Genomic DNA, 27,015 nt, shown 5'->3' with positions numbered 1-27,015 from the left:
TGTCTTTGCTCCTGGGTTGGGTTACCAGAGAATTAATGACAAGAACAATGGAGATGCCAGCACTTGGCATAATACTGAGTACATGCTAAGTGAATATTTGATTAATAAACATGTTACTGACTGCTAACAGGACAGATGGTTTTCTATTCTTCAATCTAAGTGATTGATGACAGTGTTATTCTCCTACACATACACACATATAACTAGATGTATATGTTTAAATAAGCAGCTGGATTTGGTTAGCGATTTTTTTTATTTAGTACTTTTAAACCTGTACTCGAAAGCAAAAGGAACATTTTTAAATATATATACTGTCTTTACCTAGTTTTTGAATCAAGATTGTACCAGCCTCATAAAATGAGTTTGGCAGCTTTTCTTCTTATATTTTCAGCACTAGATTATTTACTTAGGATTAATTGCTTGTCGAAAGTTTGTTTTTAAAAAAATAAAATAAAATAAAACATTACCTATAAAGTTTTCTGGGCCTGGGCCTTGGGGTGGGGGACAGGGTGGATTAGAGCTCAAAAGCCGCAAGTTCACCTGGAATAGATGTTATCAATTCTTTACCCCAAACAGGCTCTGCCAACACTGTGATACTGCCCCCCATCCACCTCTGTACTGCTATGCTCATGCACAGGTTTCTCTGACTTGCAACAATAATAGTAACTACTGGCATATAGTAATCTTCCCAGCTTGCAACAGGAGAAGATAATTTAACTAAGAAGCTGGCTTCCGACATATCTCTCAAAAGTGGAACCCTACCCTCAGACTGCCATTTTCCCACCATACCAGTTCATTACTATCTTCTACCGATGGAAGTAGAAGATATTTTATTTTATTCTTACAAATCCAGCATTGATTCTGGGAGAAAGCTGGTGATCTATACTAGTTTTATCTTGTTCTACAGCAGCAATTTATTTTACATGAATAATGTTTACACAAATTACAAATTCACTGTGTATCAGGCCCTTTAAAATATATTTCCTTCTGTAATTGTCAAAATTGTACTATGAATTTGGCAATATTATTCCTGTATTTTTAAGAAAAAGAAATGAGACTTTTTACTCTATCTTAAGATAAGGAAATGGATTTTAAGTAACTCACCCAAGTTAGCATGGATAATAAATATTATAGCAGAGGTAAAAGCATACCTGTCCCAAATCCAGAAAATTCTAGTATGATCAATTTCATAAATAGCCCAAGTACAGACATAAAATATCGTAATTCTCTTGCCTGTGAATTATTTGTAAATGTAATGGGCTCATATCACTGGAGATGGTCTATACTCAGGGATATAGATGCCAATCTTAATAAAATTGCTCTTTCAAGTACCATATAGGCCGGGCGCGGTGGCTCAAGCCTGTAATCCCAGCACTTTGGGAGGCCGAGGCGGGCGGATCACAAGGTCAGGAGATCGAGGCCATCCTGGCTAACATGGTGAAACCCCGTCTCTACTAAAAATACAAAAAATTAGCCGGGCGTGATGGTGGGCGCCTGTAGTCCCAGCTACGCGGGAGGCTGAGGCAGGAGAATGGCATGAACCCGGGAGGTGGAGCTTGCAGTGAGCCGAGATCACGCCACTGCACTCCAGCCTGGGCTACAGAGCAAGACTCTGTTTCAAAAAAAAAAAAAAAAAAAAAAAAGTACCATATAATATTATTATTCATGTTTACAATTGACACAGGTATACAAGGAGGGTAGGATTTGAGTTTCTTTTCCTTCTTCTTCTTCTTCTTCTTCTTCTTCTTTCTTCTTCTTCTTTCTTTTCTTCTTCTTCCTTCTTCCTTTCTTCTCCTTCTTTTTCTTTTTTTGAGACAGTTTTACTCTTTCACCCAGGTTGGAGTGCAGTGGCGCAGTCTCAGCTCACTGCAACCTCCACCTCCCGGGTTCAAGCGATTCTCCTGCCTCAGCCTCCCGAGTAGCTGGGATTACAGGCCCACGCCACCACGTTCGGCTAATTTTTGTATTTTTAGTATAGACGGGATTTCACCATGTTGGCCAGGCTGAACTTGAGCTCCTGACTTCAAATGATCCACCCACCTCGGCCTCCCAAAGTGCTGGAATTACAGGCATGAGCCACTGCACCCGGCCGGAGCAGAGTTTCTTTAAGCTCTTCTGATGAGATCCTTTCAAACCCACATGCAGGCCTCTCCACTGAATTTCTAGGGTGGAGATCTTAGGTTTACCTAAGATTTAGCTGCATATTGTCACTTAAAGACTGATTCCTAATGGCTGCCAGAAATTTAACATCTACCCAGGTGCTACGATTGCCACACATAGGTTTCCTCTTTCTTCTCTGACTAGGGAATAGACGTTTCTCTCATATTCTCATTGTCATTCTTGTTCTCTCCTGTTTCTCTCTTCTCCTTATTTTAAGTATTATGAAGAAATGTAATCTATTGTACTAGAGAAGGAAACAGTATCATGGTTGGTTAGCAGAAATACAATGTGTAAAGTTAGTATATTTAGAATAAAGTACATTAATCAGTGAAGTATTATGAGGGGTCTGATAAAATACTTGGAAGAATTGCACAGAAAAGGAAGGTGAGCCAAGAGCACACTGGGCATGTGGTTATGGTTTGAAAGAAGTTGAACTGCACATGTGGAGTACGACCCCCTTCCCTTGATGATGGCATTATGACTAGTGAATCTGGTTTTCCCGTAGGTTTTAACTCTTCTAAATGGCTTAGTTTCTTACATTACTATACAAAGAGGCTTTTCTTTTTCTTTTTAAGTATTTCTTAGAACTATATTCTGAAATTAGAATTTCTAGATCAGAGAATAAAATTGATTGTGGCTTTGAATTTTGCTTGTGGATAATATCTACATATAAAAGATATTTTATTGCAGTGCTTTAAGATTGATACAGAAAAATGGTATTATGTTCTATTCCCAGATTATTTTTGAGTACCATCTATCGAGATGAAATATTATGTCTCATCTAGTTGAAGTATGTCATAGCTATTACATTTATTCTCGTTCTCTGCATAGTTTTATGCAGGAGCATGGAAATAAGTACCATAGTAAACATCACACTTTTTTCACACAGTATGTTTGCGATATACGTAGTTTCTAGTCGATTATTGACACAGAAATTTCCACTTCAGATACCTGCATGCATAATAAACGTTACAAGTAGGGGTTCTTTTCTTGGTACTATGGATGTTATAGAGTTATGGAAGAGTAATCAAAGAATATTTGTCCTAGAAAGTTTGGCCAACTTTCATGGAAATAGTAAAATCTTAGGACTAAACTGTTTGTCCAGTAGATGGCACTCTTAGTTCTTGGACCCCAAAGTTCATAAACTGATGACTGTTCCTGTTCACTGGTTACAGATCATAACAGAATCCATGCCACTGATGTTTTACATGCTGTTTGGTATCTTACTACACAGCCTATTCCGGGCCTTTCAACTGTGATTAATGATCATGGTTCAACCAGTGATTCAGGTATGTACGAAGTGAATCTGCACTGCCTTATGAGAGATGGGAACAAGGGTGGGTTTTTTTTTCCCCCAAAAAAAGAAAGAAGTCAAGACAAATAATGTCAGTACTTTTTAAAAAATTTCTTTGACTCTCATTTTCTCTTCTCAGATTCTGACAGTGGATTTACGCATGGACATATGGGATATGTATTCTCAAAAACGTATAATGTGACAGATGATAAATACGGATGTCTGTCTGGGAATATCCCTGCCTTAGAGTTGATGGCGCTGTATGTGGCTGCAGCCATGCACGATTATGATCACCCAGGAAGGACTAATGCTTTCCTGGTTGCAACTAGTGCTCCTCAGGTAAACCTTTAGATTTTGGTTGGGAGAACTAATGAAAAGATTTCTCAAGAAAGTGAAGTTAAGTGTGATTTATAATAGGCACCAAGTTAATATAAGCCAAACTACATATAGTCTTAACGTTAAAATTCTCAGAGACCATGCTAATTCGGAAAAGAAACCATGGATTCTTCCAAGATTCTAATAGCGGGTATACAACTTTATTATCCATGGGAATCATTTCTCAGTTTTCTTCTTAGGAAGAAAACCTACTTGAATTCATGTTAATGGATCTCTTCAACAAACAAAAGGCAAACTATACAAAAGCCCCTTTCTGAAAAGATTAGAGAACCAAGTATTTCTTGGACTTTTAAGAATGTAAGGTTTCTTTGTATATAAATACCATTCCTTTGAAATATATTCATTATAACAGTTATGATTCTTACGACATTACCTATAGGTTGGTAGGATTTGAACATAAATTTATTTCATTGGAGGAATTTTTTTTTTTTTTTTTGCCTAAACATAGATTCCAAAAACAGTGAATAAATTTAAAGTTCATCTTGGTGTATAATTCTACCTAAGTAAAAAATTCATCACTAAGTATCTAGACATACCCATTTATACAATCAAATTTAGCCCCTCATTTACTTAATTAGCTGAACCCAAGTTGCTAAACATTCTGAGATCCTCTGTTCTTCTACAAGATCTAGAGGCCAATTTCATTCAATATTGACTTTTCTGTAATCTTCTTTGCCTCTTCTATCCCACTGCTGTCCATTTACACAGCTGACCTTATGGGCTGTTCTATGGTTTTTCTTGAATCTATATAAAATAAAAATTATCTGATAATTTTTTCTTAACTACCTTCTTTCCACTTGTCTTTCATACACTAGAATTATTTTTTCTAAATGTAGGCAAAAATCCACTGGCCAGGATAATTTACCATTCAGATTAATTTACATGTCTACATTTTTATATAACTCTATATTAATATTCAGTGCTTAGTGTTTTGTTTTTGTCCTATTTTATTTCTCCATAGGCTATCTTGCACACTAGTGTTGAGGCATTTTGTAGGCAGCTTCCCTTTTTAAAAAATATTCTCTAATAAAACTTCTTCCTGCATTATTAGAGAATTTCAAAGAAGTAAATACCATTTTATGTCTTCAAATACTTGATAAAAGGTGATATTTCCTGTGGAGTGGAGTGAGAATGTTTTAAGTCATGGGCATTTTGGGCATTCCATTCATCTTTAGTACCTATATGTGTTTAAGAGGAGGTAATGCTTATGCCAGATAGAGAAAGTAACCTAGTTACCTCTTGAGGTATTGTGGCATTGGTATAACTATATATTTTATATATATATATTTATTTACATATATTTGTAAATGTAATTTTTTTCTCTTTTCTTCCTCCCTCCTCTTTCTTTTCTATTTGTATATTTTTTTATGTTTAAATTCCTGTACCCTACAAAGAAATCTAAAGAAAAAATCTTTAAAAAAAATCTATTAAGATAGGCTAGTGCCCCCTCACAAGAGTTTGGATTAAGTTTTCAAGGAAAGGAATTTATCTTACAAAAAAGGGAAATTTAACCAAGAAAAATAATAGAGTCGTACAGTAATAAGTGATTCTTAATAAGCAGGAGTCACATGATTACATTTCTTTGTTGTATGAATAAAAAGCAATTTCAAAAGCAATTCATATTCTCATGATTTTTGTGATTATTTTCTTAAAAAGTTGACCTCTTAACTGTCTTATTTGCCTAGGCGGTGCTATATAACGATCGCTCAGTTTTGGAGAATCATCACGCAGCTGCTGCATGGAATCTTTTCATGTCCCGGCCAGAGTATAACTTCTTAGTTAACCTTGACCATGTGGAATTTAAGCATTTCCGTTTCCTTGTCATTGAAGCAATTTTGGCCACTGACCTGAAGAAACACTTTGACTTCGTAGCCAAATTTAATGGCAAGGTAAATAGAGCTGTACCCAGTTTTCTTTTTTTTTTTTTTTTTTTTTTTTTTTGAGACAGGGTCTTGCTGTGTTGCCCAGACTGGATTGCAGTGGCATGATCTTGGCTCACCGCAACCTCCGCCTCCTGGGTTCAAGTGATTCTCCTGCCTCAGCCTCCCGAGTAGCTGGGATTACAGGCTCATGCCACCATGCCTGGCTAATTTTTGTATATTTTTTTAAGTAGAGATGGGGTTTCACCATGTTGGCCAGGCTGGTCTCAAACTCCTGACCTTGTGATCCACCCACCTCGGCCTCCCAAAGTGCTGGATTACAGGCGTGAGGCACCTGTCTTCATTTGATAGACACATTGAAAGATATCATGGAAGCAAACTGTTAAACAAAACATGTTACTATCAACTCTCAGATTTCAAATGTGAAAATGGAATAAAATAAAATGTTTAACCAGAAGCAGACATATAGATATTGATCTGAATCTAGATGCCCAAGAAGCTGAGATGCTGTCTGTATAGATTATACTTTGTGCTACAGAGGAATAACACATTCTGTCATTATGGTTTTTGTTTGATTTAATTTGTTTTCATTTCTATGGTATATTTATATAAATTATCTGGCAGCAGTACAGATCAAAAACTTGAAGCAGAATTTTAAACCTCAAAAGTAAATGCCCAAATATTAAGTTATGACAATTTTTTATTAACTGTAACTATATTATTTTAATAGTAATTGATAATAAGGCCAAGCACAATGGTTCACGCCTGTAATCTCAACACTTTGGGAGGCCGAGGTGGGTGGATCACTTGAGGCCAGGAGTTCGAGACCAGTCTGGCTAATACGGCGAAACACCATCCCTATTAAAAATACAAAAATTGGCCAGGTGTGGTGGCGCACACCTGTAGTCCTACCTACTTGGGGGGTGCTGAGGCAGGAAGATTGCTTGAACCTGGGACGTGGAGGTTGCAGTGAGCCAAGACTGTACCACAACACTCCAGCCTGAGAGACAGAGCAAGACTCTGTCTCAAAAAAAGAAAAGAAAAGTAATTGATTATGTATGCCAGTTTAAAAAAGCATTTGTTGCTAATTCAATAATTAATGATTTTAAAAATTTTCATTTTTGTAGCTACATAGTAGGTATATATATTTATGGGTTACATTAATAAATTCAGATAATGTGTAATAATCACAACAGAGCAACTGGGGTATCTCACCTCAAACATTTATCCATTGTGTTACCAACAATCCAGTTATACTCTTTTAGTTATTTTAAAATGTATAATTAAATTATTTTTGACTACACTTACCCTGTCACCCATTATTATTATTTTATCCATAATTCATTATTTTACTTTTTTCATGAACAATTTTTACCATTAATTTACACAAGCCAATAACATTTTTAAGCAGCTAGAGGTTCCCAATTATTTGGTATTATGATCCCTATATAATATGAAGACAATAAATGTTCTATTGTTTTTCTCTTCAACTATTGTTTTTATCGAAGCAAAACGTATTTTAACTTTATCTCTCAAATAGGTAAATGATGATGTTGGAATAGATTGGACCAATGAAAATGATCGTCTACTGGTTTGTCAAATGTGTATAAAGTTGGCTGATATCAATGGTCCAGCTAAATGTAAAGAACTCCATCTTCAGTGGACAGATGGTATTGTCAATGAATTTTATGAACAGGTAACTGACAATTGTTTAATACAGCTTAATCTGTACTTACAGGTTGCTCATGAATTGCTCAAAGCTTCTAACAGCTATGAAAGAAAGTATGATCACTCTATTTGATATTCATACTTTTGTCAGAAAATGCACTGGTCAATTTTGATCAGGAGACAAAAATTGGACTAAAATATAATCATAGAACTCTATGATAAAAGTTATTTGCAAGCATTTGGGGGGAAGAAGATATTGAGTTAGGAAGATCCTTGAAATACTGTTGTTTTACAGATTTATTTATTATCATAGAAGGTAGTTTAAATGTATATGGAGTAGCTTATATGTATATGGTAGTTTAAATTTATATGCATATCACATTAATTTCACTTACTTTCCTAGAAAATTTATTTATTATCATAGAAGGTAGTTTAAATGTAAATGGGATAGTTTATATGTATATGTATTATGGTAGTTCGAATGTATCTGCATATTAGATTAACTTCACTTTTGTAAAAAAATTAATGAGCATTATATGAAAAAGCTAAAAAGAAATAGGCATTTCATTTGACATGATAACGTAAGAGTTAACAGACTACTCAGAAAGCTACCACAATTACATAAGCCGGGGGTGATCCTCCTGACATTACCCTACACCCATCAGAATGCACTTAAACCTTCCTGTTTGGCACCGTGAACCACTCTTAGAAAGAATGTGGAGGTGAAGGAGCATGCATAAAGGACAGGAATAAGCGACAGGAAAGCATGTGGAAAAAAATGAAGATATTTACTCTTGGGGAAATATAACTGTCTTCAGATATTTAAAGGAGTGACATACTAATGTAGAAATAGGTTAATCATAACATTGCTGTGGAGATTAAAGAAGATAAATTATATAACATACTTAGCACAGGATCTGATTCATAAAAAAAGTTAGATCCCTCTCTACTGCCCTAAAAAAGGTATGAATATACCAGTCTGTAGAAGTTATTGGGAAGTAGAGTTCAGGTCAATGTCAGAAAGAAATTTATATTGCTAAAGGTATCCAAAAATAGGCTGAGACACCTTATTAATGGTAATAAATTGACTGTCATTGGACATATTTAAACAGAGATTAGAATGAAATTTTATGGTTACTATAGGTAGGATTCATATATAAAATGAAAAGTTTGTGGGGTTTTTTTAAATTTTATTATTATACTTTAAGTTTTAGGGTACATGTGCACAACGTGCAGGTTTTTTACATATGTATACATGTGCCCTGTTGGTGTGCTGCACCCATTAACTCGTCATTTAGCATTAGGTATATCTCCTAATGCTATCCCTCCCCCCTCCCCCCACCCCACAACAGTCCCCGGTGTGTGATGTTCCCCTTCCCGTGTCCATGTGTTCTCATTGTTCAATTCCCACCTATGAGTGAGAACTTGCGGTGTTTGGTTTCTTGTCTTTGTGATAATTTGCTGAGAATGATGGTTTCCAGCTTCATCCATGTCCCTACAAAGGACATGAACTCATCATTTTTTATGGCTGCATAGTATTCTATGGTGTATATGTGCCACATTTTCTTAATCCAATCTATCATTGTTGGACATTTGGGTTGGTTCCAAGTCTTTGCTATTGTGAATAGTGCCGCAATAAACATACGTGTACATGTGTCTTTATAGCAGCATGATTTGTAATCCTTTGGATATATACCCAGTAATGGGATGGCTGGGTCAAATGGTGTTTCTAGTTCTAGATCCCTGAGGGATCGCCACACTGACTTCCACAATGGTTGAACTTGTTTACAGTCCCACCAACAGTGTGAAAGTGTTCCTATTTCTCCACATCCTCTCCAGCACCTGTTGTTTCCTGACTTTTTAATGATCACTATTCTAACTGGCATGAGATGGTATCTCGTTGTGGTTTTGATTTGCATTTCTCTGATGGCCAGTGATGATGAGCATTTTTTCATGTGTTTTTTGGCTGCATAAATCTCTTCTTTTGAGAAGTGTCTGTTCATATCCTTTGAGCACTTGTTGATGGGGTTGTTTTTTTCTTGTAAATTTGTTTGAGTTCATTGTAGATTCTGGATATTAGCCCCTTGTCAGATGGGTAGCTTGCAAAAATTTTCTCCTAAAACCATAAAAACCCTAGAAGAAAACCTAGGCAATACCATTCAGGACATAGGCATGGGCACAGAATTCATGTCTAAAACACCAAAAACAATGGCAACGAAAGCCAAAATTGGCAAATGGGATCTAATTAAACTAAAGAGCTTCTGCACAGCAAAAGAAACTACCATCAGAGTGAACAGGCAACCTACAGAATGGGAGAAAGTTTAGTGTTTTTAAAAAATAATGTATTGCCTTTCCTAAGAATGGGATTAATTCATAATTCTCGAAATATGGAAATGCAGAAAAATGTAAATTAAAGGGAAAATTCATGTATAATAATACCACTTCTTAGGCATAATTGTTGCTGATGTTTTGGGATATTTCCTTTATTAATTTTGCTAGATAACTGCTGGTTAAAAATCTCCCTTTTTCCTCAGAAACACTTGAAGCACTTCAAAATAAAACATTTGTGCAGTAATATTATTAAACATATAGATAAATAAGAATATGAGAAACCACACAATCACAGGAGATGTATTAAAATTCAAACAAAATCTGGGATAAGGTAACCCCTTGAATTGAGCAATAAATTCTTTAAACCTTTCTGGGAGTCAAAGCAAAAAAGGAAAATAGGCTACATTTATATATTTTTTAAAAAGTTGGTCTCACTATTGCATTTTTTTTTTTTTTTTTTTGAGATGGAGGATCACTCTGTCACCCTGGAGTGCAGTGGCACGATCTCAGCTCACTGCAACCTCCTCCTCCTGGGTTCAAGTGATTCTCCTGCCTCAGCCTCCTGAGTAGCTGGGATTACAGGCACCTGCCACTACACCCAGCTAATTTTTTGTATTTTTAATAGAGATGGAGTTTCACCATGTTGGCCAGGCTGGTGTCGATTTGCCCACTTTGGCCTCCCAAAGTGCTGGGATTACAGGCATGAGCCACTGAGCCCAGCCTCACCATTGCATTTTCGTGCATTTATATTCTCATATAAAAGACACTGACTTGTGTGATAAAAATATCATCTACTTATACATTAGAATTTAGACTTTCTGTGTTTCTCCTTGATAAAAAGCAAACACCTCAAGTTCACAAAAGTACTAATTACCAACAGTGTTTCTATAGGAATCTTAGCACTTGAGGTAGGATCCTTTAGCTGTCAAGTAAAGAAGTTTGCGCATTAATGCCTGGGGTTTTGCATATTTACAAATTTCAGATGCCAAGTGAATGTTGACTTCACTTGTATTTTATTTCTAGGGTGATGAAGAGGCCAGCCTTGGATTACCCATAAGCCCCTTCATGGATCGTTCTGCTCCTCAGCTGGCCAACCTTCAGGAATCCTTCATCTCTCACATTGTGGGGCCTCTATGCAACTCCTATGATTCAGCAGGACTAATGCCAGGAAAATGGGTGGAAGACAGCGATGAGTCAGGAGATACTGATGACCCAGAAGAAGAGGAGGAAGAAGCAGCAGCACCAAATGAAGAGGAAACCTGTCAAAATAATGAATCTCCAAGTAAGTTCTAAAACCTAGTTCTAATGTGTTTTCCCTGGGATTGCTTTCTTACTTTAGATGAATTTTATGCTTCTAATGAAATATACGATACTTCAAGTCTAAACATCATTTGCAGAGTTTGATTATGGATAGCTCTCTTCCTCAATATCATAATAATAGAAAGTCCAGACTATGGAATCTATAATAATAACACATATGATACAAAGATATCTTCTCCGTCATGAAGTTAAAAAAAAAAATAATAATAAGGAGTTGAAGCCTATTCTTCACGGTGTATGTGTTTTTTTTTTTTTTTTTGAGGCGGAGTCTTGCTCTGTCACCCAGGCTGGAGTGCAGTGGCACGATCTCAGCTCACTGCAAGCTCCACCTCTCAGGTTCATGCCATTCTCCTGCCTCAGCCTCCTGAGTAGCTGGGACTACAGGTGGGCAACACTACACCCGGCTATTTTTTTTTTTTTTTTTTTGTATTTTGAGTAGAGACCGGGTTTCGCCATGTTAGCCAGGATGGTCTCGATCTCCTGACCTTGTGATCTGTCTGCCTCAACCTCCCAAAGTGCTGGGATTACAGGCGTGAGCCACCGTGCCCAGCCGCTTCAGGTTATGTTAGCGATTTAAAAGTGAAAGAATTTCAGTTACCATAAAGACCAATCATAGGTTTTTATTGGCTTGGTTAGGGGAACTCTATGTGAATAGATAGGAGGTAGTATTCATTTGTTCATTCAACAGACATTTATTGAGCACCTGCCCTGTGCCAGGCATCCTTCCAGGTACTAGAGATAGAGTTGTGAGGAAAAAAAGACAAAAAAAAAAAAAAACATCCTTGCCCTTATAGAAGTACGTTCTAGTGGGATCAGTAGACAATAAGCAAAACAAGTGAGTATATCTACAGTATGTTAAATACAGTATTATTTACTGTAGTGATAAATACTGAGAAATATAAGAGTAAAAATAAAAGGAGGGAGATATGAAATATTATAGAGATAGGTTAAAATTTTAGGTAAGATATCCAGGGATAGGAAAGATGTAAAGAAGGGAAAGATTTGTAAAAATAAAAAGACCTGCAAGAAGTAAGGGAGTGCTCCCTGGGGCTGTATGTGGAAAGAGGATTACAAAGAGAGGAGAAAGCAACCTGTGCAAAGGTCCAGAGGTGTACATTGGGTGGGGGTGTTCAGGGAGGAGCAGGAGAACTGGGATAGCTGGAGCAGCAAGACAGAGGCAGCCGGGAACCATGCTGTCCAAGGGAGAGAATACAGTCATGGGTTCTTAGTTTCTGTTTCTGGTTGGGCCAGTAGAGCTCCTTCCTCACCCCTCTGTTCTGCTTATCACTAGAGACAGAAACTAAAAACCATGGTTTCGGGTGCTAAAAGCCTAAAACAAAACAAAACAGCCGAACAGCAACAACAAATAAGTCAGCCTGGACAAGCTTGGAAGGTAGGACTCCATAGGTCACGGTAAGGGTTGTGGCTTTTACTCTGAGTAAGACGGGAAATCGTTGGTGGTTTTGAACAGAAGAGTTCGTAGACTCAACTTACATTTTAACTGGACTGCTTCAGCTGCTCTATTGAGAATATGCTTGGGGTTGAGAAGGGAGCAAGGATAGACATAGGGCGATCCGTTAGGAGACTATTGAAAGTATCTAAGTGAGAGATGACTGTGACTTTGGACCAGAGCAGTAGCAACAGCAACAATGACAGCCCATCACATCTGGTAATTGGCTGGAGTGCATCGTGTGGCCAATCTAACCTATTTAGCTTAATCGACTATAAAATCATTTTTATTTCTGCCTCTAAAGCTACTCTCCTATTTATCCTGTCATGAAACAAATAGTGACTAATAGCATAATTAGTAAAAATCCATGACCCTTGCAATGACGTTGCACAAATACTGTTCCTAAGAACATAGTATGTGATTTCTGCCTACCTTTACAGATAAAGTACAATCTTAATATTCTCAAAGTTCTTACCAAAAATACAACCAGTGAAAGATATTCTGATCACTTTGTGCCTATTCTTATCACAGTCAGGATAATACACAACGTGGTTCATTCCAACCATCTTGTAAGGAGGTTAACCGTCTACTGATCCATTTTGCTCTCATATAAGCACCTTGTTGTAGGCACACATAAGCAAACATAAAGAAATCATTATCAATTGTGAACTTATGAGGTAGAATTTTGCAAATTGAGTTTTAGGTCAGATCTGGCCTGTTAATTATTTTTTGTAGAATGGGGGAAAATACAAGTTGTTTTTCTTCAATATGCTACTGTTAAAGTAATTATATTTCATTTATCTGATGCAAATAAAAAGACTTCCATTAGAAAATTTGTACTAATCTTAGGATTCAGAGCTAGAAGCCAAGACTTGGAATTCATGGGTTATTCATTCATTTTTTCACTTAATAAACATGTATTAGTTTTCTCTTTTTGTTTGTTTTCATTTCTAAGAGCCAGGTAGTTTGCTGTCTTACTAAGAATAAGACAGTTTTTCCACTGAATGAAGGTATTGTCGGCTTACCCTCTGGAAAAGCTTTGTTCCCAGGGGCCCTGACTTACTGCTATTTGAACTCAAACACATGGAAAATACAGATGCACAGATCCAGGCATTGGGAATTGAAGGACTCAGGCCAGGAGATTTAAGAGGCTCAACTTGTCAACCCAGCCTTTAGCAGCAAATGCTACAACCACATATTCCATTTCTTTCTGTTCTGTAGGGTTGGGTTGTCATACCTTCCCATTTTTATCAAGTTCACTAAAGCAGGAATGAGAGTTTTTTGGGTTCTGTTTGCTCATGCCTTCCAAAAGTTAACTGACCACATTATATTACAGTTTAAAAATATCCCATCCACAGTGATTTGATACTGTTGCTTTGGAAATATTATCTTTAAAGTATTTCTTTACAACCAAGAAAATGATAAATATGGAGCAACATTAGTATTCACTAAATAATGGCCACATAGAGTAACGGAATTTTAGAAATGAAGGGGGAATCGATGCTTATCAGTTCAGCTGCCTCACTTTACAAAAGATTAAACTAAGGCTCAGAAATTTAAATGACATTGCAAGGTTGTAGAACCAGAAAGGGAACCTAGGTCTCTTAATTTTTAACTCCAATGCTTTTGGCTCTTAGTAATTTTAATTTCAGAATTCATATTGGCTAAAATGGTTACCTTGGCTTTGCCTAATACTTAGGTTTCAGAAAAAAATAAATATGCACAGATAACTTCTGTAGTTTGTAAAACTTGGAGATGTCCCAGGAAACACAGAATAAAATGTTTCAATATGGTGTCCTAGGAAAAGAAGGTTTTTATCCCACCTTATAATTAAATCTGAAAGATTCCTACAGCGAACTAAGAGGTTTCTAATGAAGTACTAAGCTGCATTTAGAATTGGAGCAATGAAAGGCTCTTTGTTCTCCTTTCAAAAGGTTCCAGTACAGAACAATTTGGCTCCCAATACAGGCATGTTTTAGACCACCTGCAGGCTCTAATCTATGCAAATTTATTTGGTACAAACTTTCTTCTACGTCACCTTCTTATTCAGTGTAATTCCAGAGAGGTTTATTGCTAACATTTAACAGTATTAATAAGAGAACAGCTGCTCTCATGGGGACTGCCCTGGAAGGAAAAAAGAGGAAAATTGAGCTTTTGTTAGCTTCTTCCCTATGAATTCACTGCCATCAGTGTGTATAACTTTAAGATGAAATAACCTTAAACTGAAGAGTGTTTGCTACAACTGTGATTCAAACCTGTCCTTCAGACAGGGGTCATCTGTAACTCTCTTGATTCAAAGGGTCAGGTTAAAAAGTATATTAACATTTAAAAATTTCTCAAAAGAATTTGATTTATAACAAAAACAAAGTAGAAATAGACAAGTAGAGTTAGAAGAGTAATTTTTAATTTGCTTTAAAAAATCTGATGTATTAATGTATTTTATTGACTTTCATAGAATTCAAATTTATTTAAATTTCAATTATATCTACTGCCCTTGGTAGGAAGCTTTCAAATGGAAGAATTGATATAAGGGGTCATGGCCTGTGCCCCATACACTTTTGCCTATGTCCCAGTTCTTCAAACTTTGCTTGGAATACTGCTAGCCCCTTTTCACCCAGTGTGTTTAATTCTCATTACTTACATCCAGCCCAGGTACCAGGTCCTTTAAAAAAAAATTCTACCTAATTTTCCACAGTTTGAGTCACTTGTGTTGCTATGGTTTGATGTATCAAAGAGAAATTGCACCAGACATTTGTTAAAAATGGCAACGAAGGCTTTATTCGAGACTATTGTAATAGGGGAGACAGATTGAACTCTGTTGAAGCAAAAGGTGGGAAAATTGTTAAATGCTGCTGTGAGCTAGTGAAAAAGTGCTGGAGGATGTTATGGGAGCATTGGCTAGTATGATTAAGCCACCTGTTAATTGGTATTTACTAAAGTTAGGCTCCTACCTCCCAACAGAGACTAGGAGATAGGCCTGCCTGCTGGCCTACCTTTCTTCCTTCCTTCCTTCCACCCATCCTTCCTTCCTTCCTTCATTTAAATCTTTTTTAAATTTTAAAATTTAAATTTTATTTTGTAAGATTGTAAAGCTAATTAGAGGCTGGGAGAAGATTTACCTATATTTCAGAGGGGCAGAGAAAGAATTTGCTATTACAGGTTTTCTAAAGTAAATGCTCTAACAAGAGGGAGGTCAGGGTCCTATAGTCTAGAAGTCTAAAATAGAGTCAGACTGAGAGAAATGGCAAGCCCATCTTGGTCACAAGAACATGTCTGTCATAAAACATAGCACATGTATTTCAGTTTTTGTCTTCTTGGCACTCTCTCTTCCAGAGAGAGACTGTAAACTCCTTTAAGGCAAGCTCTGAGCTTAATTGATCTTTGTTTCTGCATATATTGAGAGGATAGATGCGAAAAGGCATTTTTATGTGAAGTCACCCAGTACTGGACTTTTTATTGTTGGGAGTCTTTATTGCTGATTTAATCTGATTACTTATTATTGGTCTGTTTAGGTTTTCTATTTCTTCCTCATTCAATCTTGGTATATGTGTCCAGGAATTTATCCATTTCATCTAGCTTTTCTAGTTTGCTAATACATACTTGTTCAAAATAGTCTCTGATACTCTTTTGTATTTCTGTGGTGTCAGTTATAATGTGTCCTTTTTCATTTCTGATTTTATTTTTGGCGGTATTCTCTTTTTTCTTGGTTAATCTAGCTAGTGGCTTATTCATTTTGTTTATCTTTTCAAAAACCCAGCGTTTTGTTTCCTTGATACATTGTACTTTTTAAATTTCCATTTTATTTAGTTCTTATCTTTATTATTTCTTTTATTCTACTACTTTGTGGCCTAGTTAGTTATTGCTTTTCAAGTTCCTTGAGGTGCATTATTGGGTTGCTTATTTGAAACATTTTTAGTTTTTTGTTGTTGATATTTATTGTGTTAAACTTCCCTTTGACTGCTACTTTGTGTTGTTTCCATTTTCATTTGTTTCAAGAAATTTATTGATTTATTCTTTAATTATCTCTTTGACCCAAGGGTCATTCAGAAAAATTTTTTTTTTAATTTTCGTGTATTTATACAGTTTCCAAAGTTTCTCTTGTTATTGATTTCTAGTTTTATTCACTGTGGTCTGAGAAGAAACTGGATATGATTTAGATTTTTAAAAAATGTGTTGAGACTTGTTTTGTGTCCTAGCATCTGGTCTATCCTGGAGAATAGTTCCATGTGCTGACAATGAGTACTCTGTAGCTGTTCAACAAAATGTTCTGTAAATATCTGTTAAGTCCATTGGCCTAAAATGCAGTTTAAAACCAATGTTTATTAATTTTCTGTCTAGATGAGCTGTCTAGTTCTGGGAGTGGGATGTTGAAGTCCTCAACTATTTTTGTGTTGAAGTGTCTCTCTCCGTTTAGATCTATTAATATTTGCTTTGCAAATATCTGGGTGTGATACTGCTTCTCAGCCTTTTGGCTAAGATCAGGTTTAGTATCTGGTTGCTCTGGTATTGGTGCATATATGTTTAGAACTATTCTGTCCTCTTACTGAATTGATCTCTTTGTCATTATGTAATGAATATGCCCTCTTTTTACTGTTTTGACTTAATTTCTGTTTCATCTGACGTAAGTATAGCTACTCTTGCTTCTTTTTTGCTTTTGTGTGCATGAAGTATATTTTTCTGTCTTTTACTTCTAGTCTATATCTGTCTTTTCTATCTTTTATTTCTAGTCTGTATCTGTGTACAGGTGAGATGAGTTTCTTAGCACATAATTAAGTCATGTTTTTTAATCAATTCACCCAGTTTGTGTGTTGTGAGTGGAAATCTTCGTCTGTTTACACTCAAGGTGATTATCGATATCTGAGTCTTTATTCCTGTCATTTTGTTAATTGATTTATAATTGTTATGTATATCTTTTGTTCCTTTCTCTCTCTCTCTCTTATTGTTTATCATTGCAGTTGGGTGGTTTCCTGTAGTACTAACATTTGATTCCTTTCATTTCCTTATTTGTGTTTGCTCTACCAGTGGGTTTTACACTTTCAAGTGTTTTCATAATGATAGATATCATCCTTTTGCTTTCACATGTTGGCCTCCCTTAGGTATTTCTTGTAGTGCTGGTCTAGTGGTGATGAATTCTCTGAGCTTTGCTTCTGTGAGAAAAGACTATTTTTCCTTCATTTATAAAGGACAACTTGGCTGGGTATATGGCTTTTTCTTTCAGTGGTTTGAATATATTATCCCATTATCTTCTGGCCTGAAGGATTTCTGCTGAGAAATCTGTTAGTCTGATGGGAGTTTCCATGTAAGTTACTAGATACTTTTCTTTTGCTGTTTTTAGAACTCTCTATGTCTTTGACTTTTTTTTTTTTTTTTTTTTGAGATGGAGACTTGCTCTGTTGCCCAGGCTGGAGTGCAGTGGTGCGATCTCAGCTCACTGCAAGCTCTGCCTCCTGGGTTCATGCCATTCTCCTGCCTCAGCCTCCCGAGTAGCTGGGACTACAGGCACGTGCCACCACGCCCGGCTAAATTTTTGTATTTTTAGTAGAGACGGGGTTTCACCGTGTTAAGCAGGATGGTCTCGATCTCCTGACCTCGTGATCTGCCTGTCTTGGCCTCCGAAAGTGCTAGGATTACAAGTGTGAGCCACCACGCCTGGCCATGTTTGACTACAATGTGCCTTGGAGAAGACCTTGAATTTTATTTGTGTGAGTTTCTCTGAGCTTCCTGCATCTAGATGTCTAAATCTCTTTTTGTTAGACTTGGAAAGTTTTCATCTATAATTTTGTTAAACAGGTTTTCTGTCCTTTTCATTTTCTTTTCACCTTCTGGGACACGGAAAATTCAAATATGTCATGCAAGCTTTGTTCATTATTATTATTTTTTATGTTTTTAGTGTTGATCTGACTGGGTTATGTCAAAAGACCTGTCTTCAAATTCTGATTCTTTCTTCAACTTGATTTAGTATATTGTTAAAACTTTTGAATGTCTTTTGTATTTCTTTCAATGAATTCTTCATTCCAGAGTTTCTCTTTGGTTCTTTTTTTGTTTTTTTTTTTTGATACCTGTCTCTTTAGTAAATTTCTCATTCATATTACGAATTGTTTTTCTGAGTTCTAGTCTATCTATCTCACTGAGATAGGCTTTAATATTGTTATTTTGAATTATTTATCTGGGATTTCAAAAAATTCTTATTCATTGGAATCTGTTGCTGGAGGATTATTTTGTTCCTTTGGAGGTGTCATATTTTCTTGCTTTTTCACATTTCTTGTGTCTTTGCATTGGTATCTGTGTATCTGGTGTAGCAGTTGCTTGTTCTAATTTTTTTTTCTTTTTCTTTTTATTTGAGACAGAGTCTCTCTCTGTCACCCAGGCTGGAGTGCAATGGCGCCATCTCGGCTTACTACAACCTCCGCCTCCTGGGTTCAAGCGATTCTCCTGCCTCAGCCTCCCAAGTAGCTGGGATTACAGGTGCCCACCACCATGCCTGGCTAATTTTTTGTATTTTTAGTAGAGACATGGTTTTACCATGTTAGCCAGGATGGTCTCAGTCTCCAGACCTCGTGATTCGCCTGTCTCAGCCTTCCAAAGTGCTGAGATTACAGCTGATTTATTAAATTCTTTTGTCAGGGAAACTTCTTCTTGAAGGTGTATCTATGCTGCCAGTTGGATAAAGTTACTTGGCTTTGATTTTGGGTGCAGGCAGTAGTGTAGTCTCTATGATTTATTTGACTGTAAACAAACAGTATCAATAGTATCTGTGATTCCTTCAGTGGCTTAGAGTGTGGTTATTAGTGGAAGGCTGTTGTAAAATTTTGCTGGGGACAGGGATGTGATGTGAATCAGTCTTTAGACCCCAGTGGTGGCAGCAGTGGGCCACATGTACCTCTCCTAAACTGCTCAGGACTTGGTGAATGTGTGGGTCCTGGTGTGAGCTCCCTCTCTGAAGCAATGCCATCACATGATTTCCAGGCAGCTCTCTCTATCAGTTTCAGAGACCACATGGGTTGACAGACTCCACCATGGCTAGGACTGCAGGAGTCCATGGTAGGAATGTGGATGGCTGGATTCATTCACTTAAACTTTCCTCATATTTTAGGGAGCCTCTCCAGGCTCATAGATGATCCCAGCTGAGCAGGCTGCCTTACTTCTCTCTTCTTCCTTACCTTAGGCATTTCCTGTCATTTCTCTGTTGAATTCAAAATTATATTTTAGATGATAAGTCTGATTACCTACTCACTCCATTGGTTCTTCTCTGTGGAGGAGGCAAGTACCAGATGCCTCTAGCTTACCATCTTGAAGACCCCCTCCAAGATAAGTTTCTTAAAGGAGGTATACTAAGGTAGAACTTTTTTTTGTTAGAAGTTATAAAATTCCAATGGAATGAGTATATACAAAAAGAGAACATTATTGGTTCATGTAAACATGATGTTGGCTATTATCAGTGCTTACTTGTTCCTGCTTTTGTCTTTGCCTCACCTGCCTAACAGCTTGTTCTTTCAGCCTTGCTTTCTTCATGAAGCTGGAACTATAGCCAGCTCTAAGTTCACTTCATGCCAGATGCATAAGCAAAAGAGAAAGGATCTTCAATTATACCTCTCAAACCCACATTCATTCTGTGCAAATGAGAAATATCTCAGGGAAGGACTCAGGCCCAACTTGGGCCACACACACACCCATTGGCCAGTCACTGTGATACAATTTTGTAGACTGGTGGTGAGGGAGGAAGTAGAATTTAACAGCCATTTCTAGAACCACATAATTGAAGGAAGGGGGAAAAGTTTCCCCCTAAATGATTTTGGATGCACAATTACCAGAAGAAGAGATAATGATAAGGAGAAGAAAAAGGAAAAAATAAAAACAGAAACAGTATATACTCTAGGAGGTACATATGGAGTGTCATGGGAATTTAGAAGAAAGATATTATTTCTTAGAAGAATTCAGTGAAATCTGATGGAGTCTTTAAAAAATGAATGAATATATACTCTCAAGTGGTTGCAAAGAACATTTCAGGATAGGCAATACCAGCTTGAAAATATGAATTCAGTGTAGATGTTTTAAAAATAAGAAAAGCAGAGTAGTTAAGTGTAGTTAACTACACTTTGACTTTGAAATTAATTTTTATTTTATTTAATTTATTTTTTTGAGGTGGAGTCTCGCTCTGTTGCCCAGGCTGGAGTGCTGTGGCGCGATCTCAGCTCACTGCAAGCTCCGCCTCCTGGGTTCATGCCATTCTCCTGCCTCAGCCTCCTGAATAGCTGGGACTACCGGTGCCTGCCACCATGCCCGGCTAATTTTTTGTATTTTTAGTAGAGACAAGGTTTCACCATGTTAGCCAGGATGGTCTCAATCTCCTGACCTCGTGATCCGCCCACCTCAGCCTCCCAAAATGCTGGGATTACAGACGTGAGCCACTGCACCCAGCCTGAAGTTAATTTTTTAGTCCACATGAAGCAGATGAGGAACATCAAAACTATCTTTAAATATATCAGTCTTGTAGATGTTTGTGAATTAATTAAATTGATTGATTGACAGAGACAGACATAACAAGACGTTATTTCAGTGATCTATGTGGAAAGTCTTGAGAGCCTGAATGTAATGAGAATACCAAGATATAAGCAGAATCTTGCACTGGACATTGCCAAATATTAAATACTGTCCCTAGTTATTTGTCAGTGATATTTTAATGATTATTGCCATCTTCCTCTTTTTTTCCCCATTCTCCAAAACTGCATTATTATAGTATACAAACCAAGGTTATGGATTAACTCCTCTTAATTATCTGAAAAGAGATAACATTCATGTGCTCAGCACACAACTAAGTAGTCTGATTTGGTGTATTTTATTTTATTTATTTTAGAAAAGAAGACTTTCAAAAGGAGAAAAATCTACTGCCAAATAACTCAGCACCTCCTACAGAACCACAAGATGTGGAAGAAAGTCATTGAAGAGGAGCAACGGTTGACAGGCATAGAAAATCAATCCCTGGACCAGACCCCTCAGTCGCACTCTTCAGAACAGATCCAGGCTATCAAGGAAGAAGAAGAAGAGAAAGGGAAACCAAGAGGGGAGGAGATACCAACCCCAAAGCCAGACCAGTGACAATGGATAGAATGGGCTGTGTTTCCAGACAGATTGACTTGTCAAAGACTCTCTTCAAGCCAGCACAACATTTAGACACAACACTGTAGAAATTTGAGAAGATGGGCAAATGGCTATTGCATTTTGGGATTCTTCGCATTCTGTGTGTACATTTTTACAGTGAGGTATATTGTTAAAAACTTTTTGCTCAAAGAAGCTTTCACATTGCAACACCAGCTTCTAAGGATTTTTTAAGGAGGGAATATATATGTGTGTGTGTATATAAGCTCCCACATAGATACATGTAAAACATATTCACACCCATGCACGCACACACATACACACTGAAGGCCAGGATTGCTGGCTCCACAATTTAGTAACATTTATATTAAGATATATAGTGGTCACTGTGATATAATAAATCATAAAGGAAACCAAATCACAAAGGAGACGGTGTGGCTTAGCAAGGAAACAGTGCAGGAAATGTAGGTTACCAACTAAGCAGCTTTTGCTCTTAGTACTGAGGGATGAAAGTTCCAGAGCATTATTTGAATTCTGATACATCCTGCCAACACTGTGTGTGTGTGTGTGTGTGTGTGAGTGTGTGTGTGTGTGTGAAAGAGAGACAGAAGGGAACAGTTTGAAAGGGTGCTTGTGTGCATGTGTGTGCATATGTAGAGATTTTTGTGGTTTCAGTAACTCATAGAATAGCTGTAGCAAATGACTGAGTACATGTGAACAAACAGAAGGAAGTTCACTCTGGAGTGCCTCTTTGGGAGGCAGCCATTCCAAATGCCCTCCTCCATTTAGCTTCAATAAAGGGCCTTTTGCAGATGGAGGGCACTCAAGGGCTGGGTGAGAGGGCCACATGTTCGGTATTACATTACTGCTATGCACCACTTGAAGGAGCTCTATCACCAGCCTCAAACCTGGAAGACTGAGGCATTTTCCAGTCTGCTCACCTAATGAATGTATAGGAGCTGTCTGTGAGTATGGATGTCACTCAACTAAGATCAAATCATCATTTAAGAGGATGGCATTCTTTATACGTAAACACCTAGGAAAGAGTTGGAGTCAGGTCTTTAATCAGGTTAGAATTCTGAATGATGCCAGAGAAGGCTTGGGAAATTGTACTTCAGCGTGATCGCCTGTGTCTTAATTTGCTGCAAAATGTGTGGTAGAGAAAGAAAAGGAAACAGAAAAATCACTCTGGGTTATATAGCAAGAGATGAAGGAGAATATTTCAACCCAGGGTTTTTGTGTTGACATAGGAAAAGCCTGATTCTTGGCAACTGTTGTAGTTTGTCTTTCAGGGGTGAAGGTCCCACTGACAACCCCTGTTGTGGTATTCCACATGCTGTTTGTTGGGGTAGCTTCCATAGGCAATCTGGCCCATTGTCAGTCATGCTTCTTCTGGCAGGGGAAATTATACAGAGATTGTTTGAGGATCGGGTTATTATTGAAAAGTCTTTTTGTTTGTTTGTTTTGTTTTGGTTTGTTTATCTACACTTGTTTATGCTGTGAGCCAAACCTCTATTTAAAAAGTTGATACTCACTTTCAATATTTTATTTCATATTATTATATATGTCATGATAGTTATCTTGATGTAAATATGAAGATTTTTTTGTTTCTGTAGATAGTAAACTCTTTTTTTAAAAAAGGAAAAGGGAAACATTTTTATAAAGTTATATTTTAATCACCATTTTTATACATTGTAGTTCTCTCCAAGCCCAGTAAGAGAATGATGATTTATTTGCATGGAGGTCGATGGACAGCCAGTCATCTACCTATTCTAATTTAAATGATAATCTGATATAGTTTTATTGCCAGTTACATGAGGATGCTGCAAAGAATGTTTTTTTTCACTAGTAACTTTTGCTAACTGAATGAATTCTGGGTCCACATCTCCCAGATGAAAACCTGTTAACCAACACCATATTTTATAGTTGGTGTCCATTTCTTTCTAACACTGTTTGTTATGATTCTTCCTTCAGTACTATATACAGACCTGCTCATTATCTAAACAATCTTAGCTTCTAAGTAAACCTTGATTGTGATTTCTGGTTTTTATTTTCTCTGACGTAGTAGAAAGGAATGTTTACATTAAAAATACTTTTGTTTCTCATAAATGGATATTGTACTCCCCCCTTTCAAAGCATTATTTTACAATAATTCATGGCATTTAAAAAAATAAGGCAAAGATAATACAACAAAAAAATACATGGTTTCAAGGCAAATTCTCCAATAAGTAGGAAAATGTAAAAAGGATCAAGTGGATGCAGCCTCTACCTAAATAATTAAAATATATTTCAGTATATTTCTGAATTAACAGCAGGTCTTCATTATTTAGAACTTACTAAATTGTTTTCATTTTCTTAGTTTTACCTGTGTGTCTCTATGTTTGCAAAAACTACTATGAGTCAAATTTTGCCAGTGAATTGAACTATTTTTCTTTCCTTGCAATTAAGAGAAGGGGAAAAAAGCATTTATCTTCTTATACCCCTTGCATCTAAGTACTTAACAAAGCCAATATTTTCCCATTTTCCAAATGCTGTCCATCTCTAACATAAATATTAATTGAACATAGAGCTATGTTTGGAGTGAGTGGACTGGCAGGACAGTTGGAAGTCCATCAGTCTGTTGACAGTTTCATCAAAGCTGTATAGTCCAACTAGTGGGGCAGGTTGGCTACTATGGTGGAAGTCTCAGCAAACTGCCTGGTTTTGTTTGTTTGTTTTGTTTTAAGGTACAGGAAATAAGAGGAATAATAGTGGCCAAAGCAATTAGAACATCTTCATTCCAGAACTGTGTTCAGCAATCCAGGCAGATTGATACATTTTTCTTTAAAAATAAATTGTTATTACAGCTAGAAGTCAATTGGGATAAATAAAGGGATGAAGATCCACTAAGTTTGTGACTTTCATACACACCCAGTACATCTCAAAGGATGCTAAGGGACATTTTCTGCCAGTAGAGCTCTCCCCCTTTTTGGTGACAGCAATATTATTATGTTCACATCCAACTGCAGAGCTTACTTCCTGTGGTGCCAACGTATTTGTTGCAATTTACTACATTTTTATATGAGCCTATTTATAGGTGCCATTAGATAAACTCAGGTCTTTCAAATGAAAGAGTTTCTAGCCCACTTAGGGAAAAAGATAATTGTTTAGAAAACCATAAAATCAATGGTAGGAAAAGTTGGAACGGGTTACCTGGATGCCATAGTTTTCTGTTAAGTAAAAGACCAGGTATATTCTGAGTGTCATCAGTATTATTTTCAGCATGCTAATAAATGTCTTTCCAGTTATATATCTAAATTAACCTTTAAAATATTGGTTTCCTTGATAAAAGCACCACTTTTGCTTTTGTTAGCTGTAATATTTTTTGTCATTTAGATAAGACCTGGTTTGGCTCACAATAAAAGGTGAAGACAGTAGCTCTGTACAGGGATATATCTATATTAGTCTTCATCTGATGAATGAAGAAATTTTCTCATATTATGTTCAAGAAAGTATTTACTTCCTAAAAATAGAATACCCAATTCTGTCTATTTTGGTTGAATACCAGAACAAATCTTACCATTGCAATCCCAGTAAAACGAAAGAAAAGGAGTATCTTACAGACTGTTCATATTAGATGTATGTAGACTGTTAATTTGCAGTTTCCCCATATTCCCTGCCTATCTTACCCAGAGAACTTTCTTTGAAGGTAAAAGCTGTGCAAAAGGCATGAGACTCAGGCCTACTCTTTGTTTAAATGATGGAAAAATATAAATTATTTTCTAAGTAATAAAAGTATAAAAATTATCATTATAAATAAAGTCTAAAGTTTGAAATTATTAATTTATAAAAGTGAACTAATTGTGTGATTATCAAGTCCTGATTAATGAGAAGTGAATAATCTAAAAATCATTTATATTCTACTGTGGGAGGTATTCTTGGTGCTTCCATGTCAGTATGGGGCTCTCCATTGTCCTCATCATTTATAGTACTTCTAAAATAATAATGGAAACCTCAATAAGGGTCTTGTCCTCTTCTATCATCCTAACCCTGATTCTAGTTTAATGCCTTTCCTGACTTATATGCCATTTGCAAATAAACTTCCTTTCAAACTGTTTGTTAGAACACTCCAATAAAACAAAGTTCTACGAACTTTCATAGTCTAGAAAAACCAACAAGATCCCCCTTATTTAGCGATTATTAGCTAATGTGTGGAAGAAATATCAATAAAAGTTCAAATGCTAATAGCTCAATTCCAGATAATTGAAAGCTAAAATATCTATGTACTTTGAAGCCAAACTGAGTTTATGTCATTGATCGAACAAGCAGCAACACATTTTATGACCATTGTCCTAGGTCGTTTGTGTCTTTATGAATTTGCTGATATTGTCAGTCCATTTTTTAAATCTTCTACAAAATTCAATTTTAAGATTAAGAAATCAGCAATTTTAGGTAAAGAATATGCCAAAATTAAATTGTTCTTTTTAAGAAATGTATCAGTTTTAGTTCCTATATTCACACATCAATGTGTTCATGTGGAAGATATTCAAATTCTTATTGGGAATGAATTACACTACAAACAATGAGTTAAGCTAAAAACTATACATAACTTAAATTGAGATTTGCATACGTGTTTGTGTGTTTCACACCAAAGAACCATGCTAGAGAACGGTAACATATTTTTCAGTCTATGTAATGCACCATGGATGTTAGGCAATGTGTGTTATTGCCAACACATGCTATTTGTTGAAATACATGTTGCTTTGACCTTACCTAATGGTGCTTTTACCTAACTTGAATTGCTATTTGCGTTCCCATTAGCAAATCATTCTAACAGCAGGCTAACAATGGTGAAGTAAAATGAACATTTTTGGGCTGGGTGCGGTGGCTCACGCCTGTAATCCCAGCACTTTGGGAAGCCAAGGCAGGTGGATCACCTGAGGTCGGGAGTTCGACACCAGCCAGACCAACATGGAGAAACCCAGTCTTTACTAAAAATACAAAATGATCCAGGCGTGGTGGCGCATGCCTGTAATCCCAGCTACCCAGGAGGCCAAGGCAGGAGAATCGCTTGAACGTGGGAGGCAGAAGTTGTGGTGAGCTGAGATTGCACCATTACACTCCAGCCTGGACAACAAGAGTTAAGCTTTGCCTCAAAAAAAAAAACCAAAAAAACAACAAACAAGAAAAAAACATTTTTTGGCAAAATATGTTTGAAGACATGAAACTGAAGATTAAGGTTTCATTTCCATAGTGGAACTCAGTATTTACCTGCTGATTCAAAAATACTGATCTAGTATCAGTGTAGGTAAGACCATAAAATACAGTGTATAGAATTATGTATAAATGGAAAACAAAATTAGCTTTTGACATATGTTTAAGACTCTAAAAGGAATCCACATTTTCTTTCCAGAGACAGCTAGTTTTTCTCCACATTTTTA

At 36.6% G+C, this 27,015-nt stretch overlaps 1 protein-coding gene across 1 annotated transcript in view; it reads left to right on the top strand.

Annotated features, from left to right (window-relative positions):
• Positions 1–25,417, top strand: part of PDE3A (phosphodiesterase 3A) — a 297,027-nt gene extending 271,610 nt beyond the window's left edge. The window contains exons 11-16 of the mRNA XM_030804437.1: positions 3,336–3,449; positions 3,594–3,793; positions 5,536–5,739; positions 7,271–7,426; positions 10,753–11,011; positions 21,354–25,417. Coding sequence (XP_030660297.1) covers positions 3,336–3,449; positions 3,594–3,793; positions 5,536–5,739; positions 7,271–7,426; positions 10,753–11,011; positions 21,354–21,595 — 1,175 coding nt within the window. The 3' untranslated portion in view covers positions 21,596–25,417. The remainder of the gene's footprint in view (positions 1–3,335; positions 3,450–3,593; positions 3,794–5,535; positions 5,740–7,270; positions 7,427–10,752; positions 11,012–21,353) is intronic.
• Positions 25,418–27,015: the final 1,598 nt, after the last annotated feature.

The sequence above is a fragment of the Nomascus leucogenys genome, chromosome 23 (genome assembly GCF_006542625.1).
Source record: "Nomascus leucogenys isolate Asia chromosome 23, Asia_NLE_v1, whole genome shotgun sequence".
Lineage (NCBI taxonomy): Eukaryota > Metazoa > Chordata > Mammalia > Primates > Hylobatidae > Nomascus > Nomascus leucogenys.
This window is presented reverse-complemented; position numbering and strand designations above follow the sequence as displayed.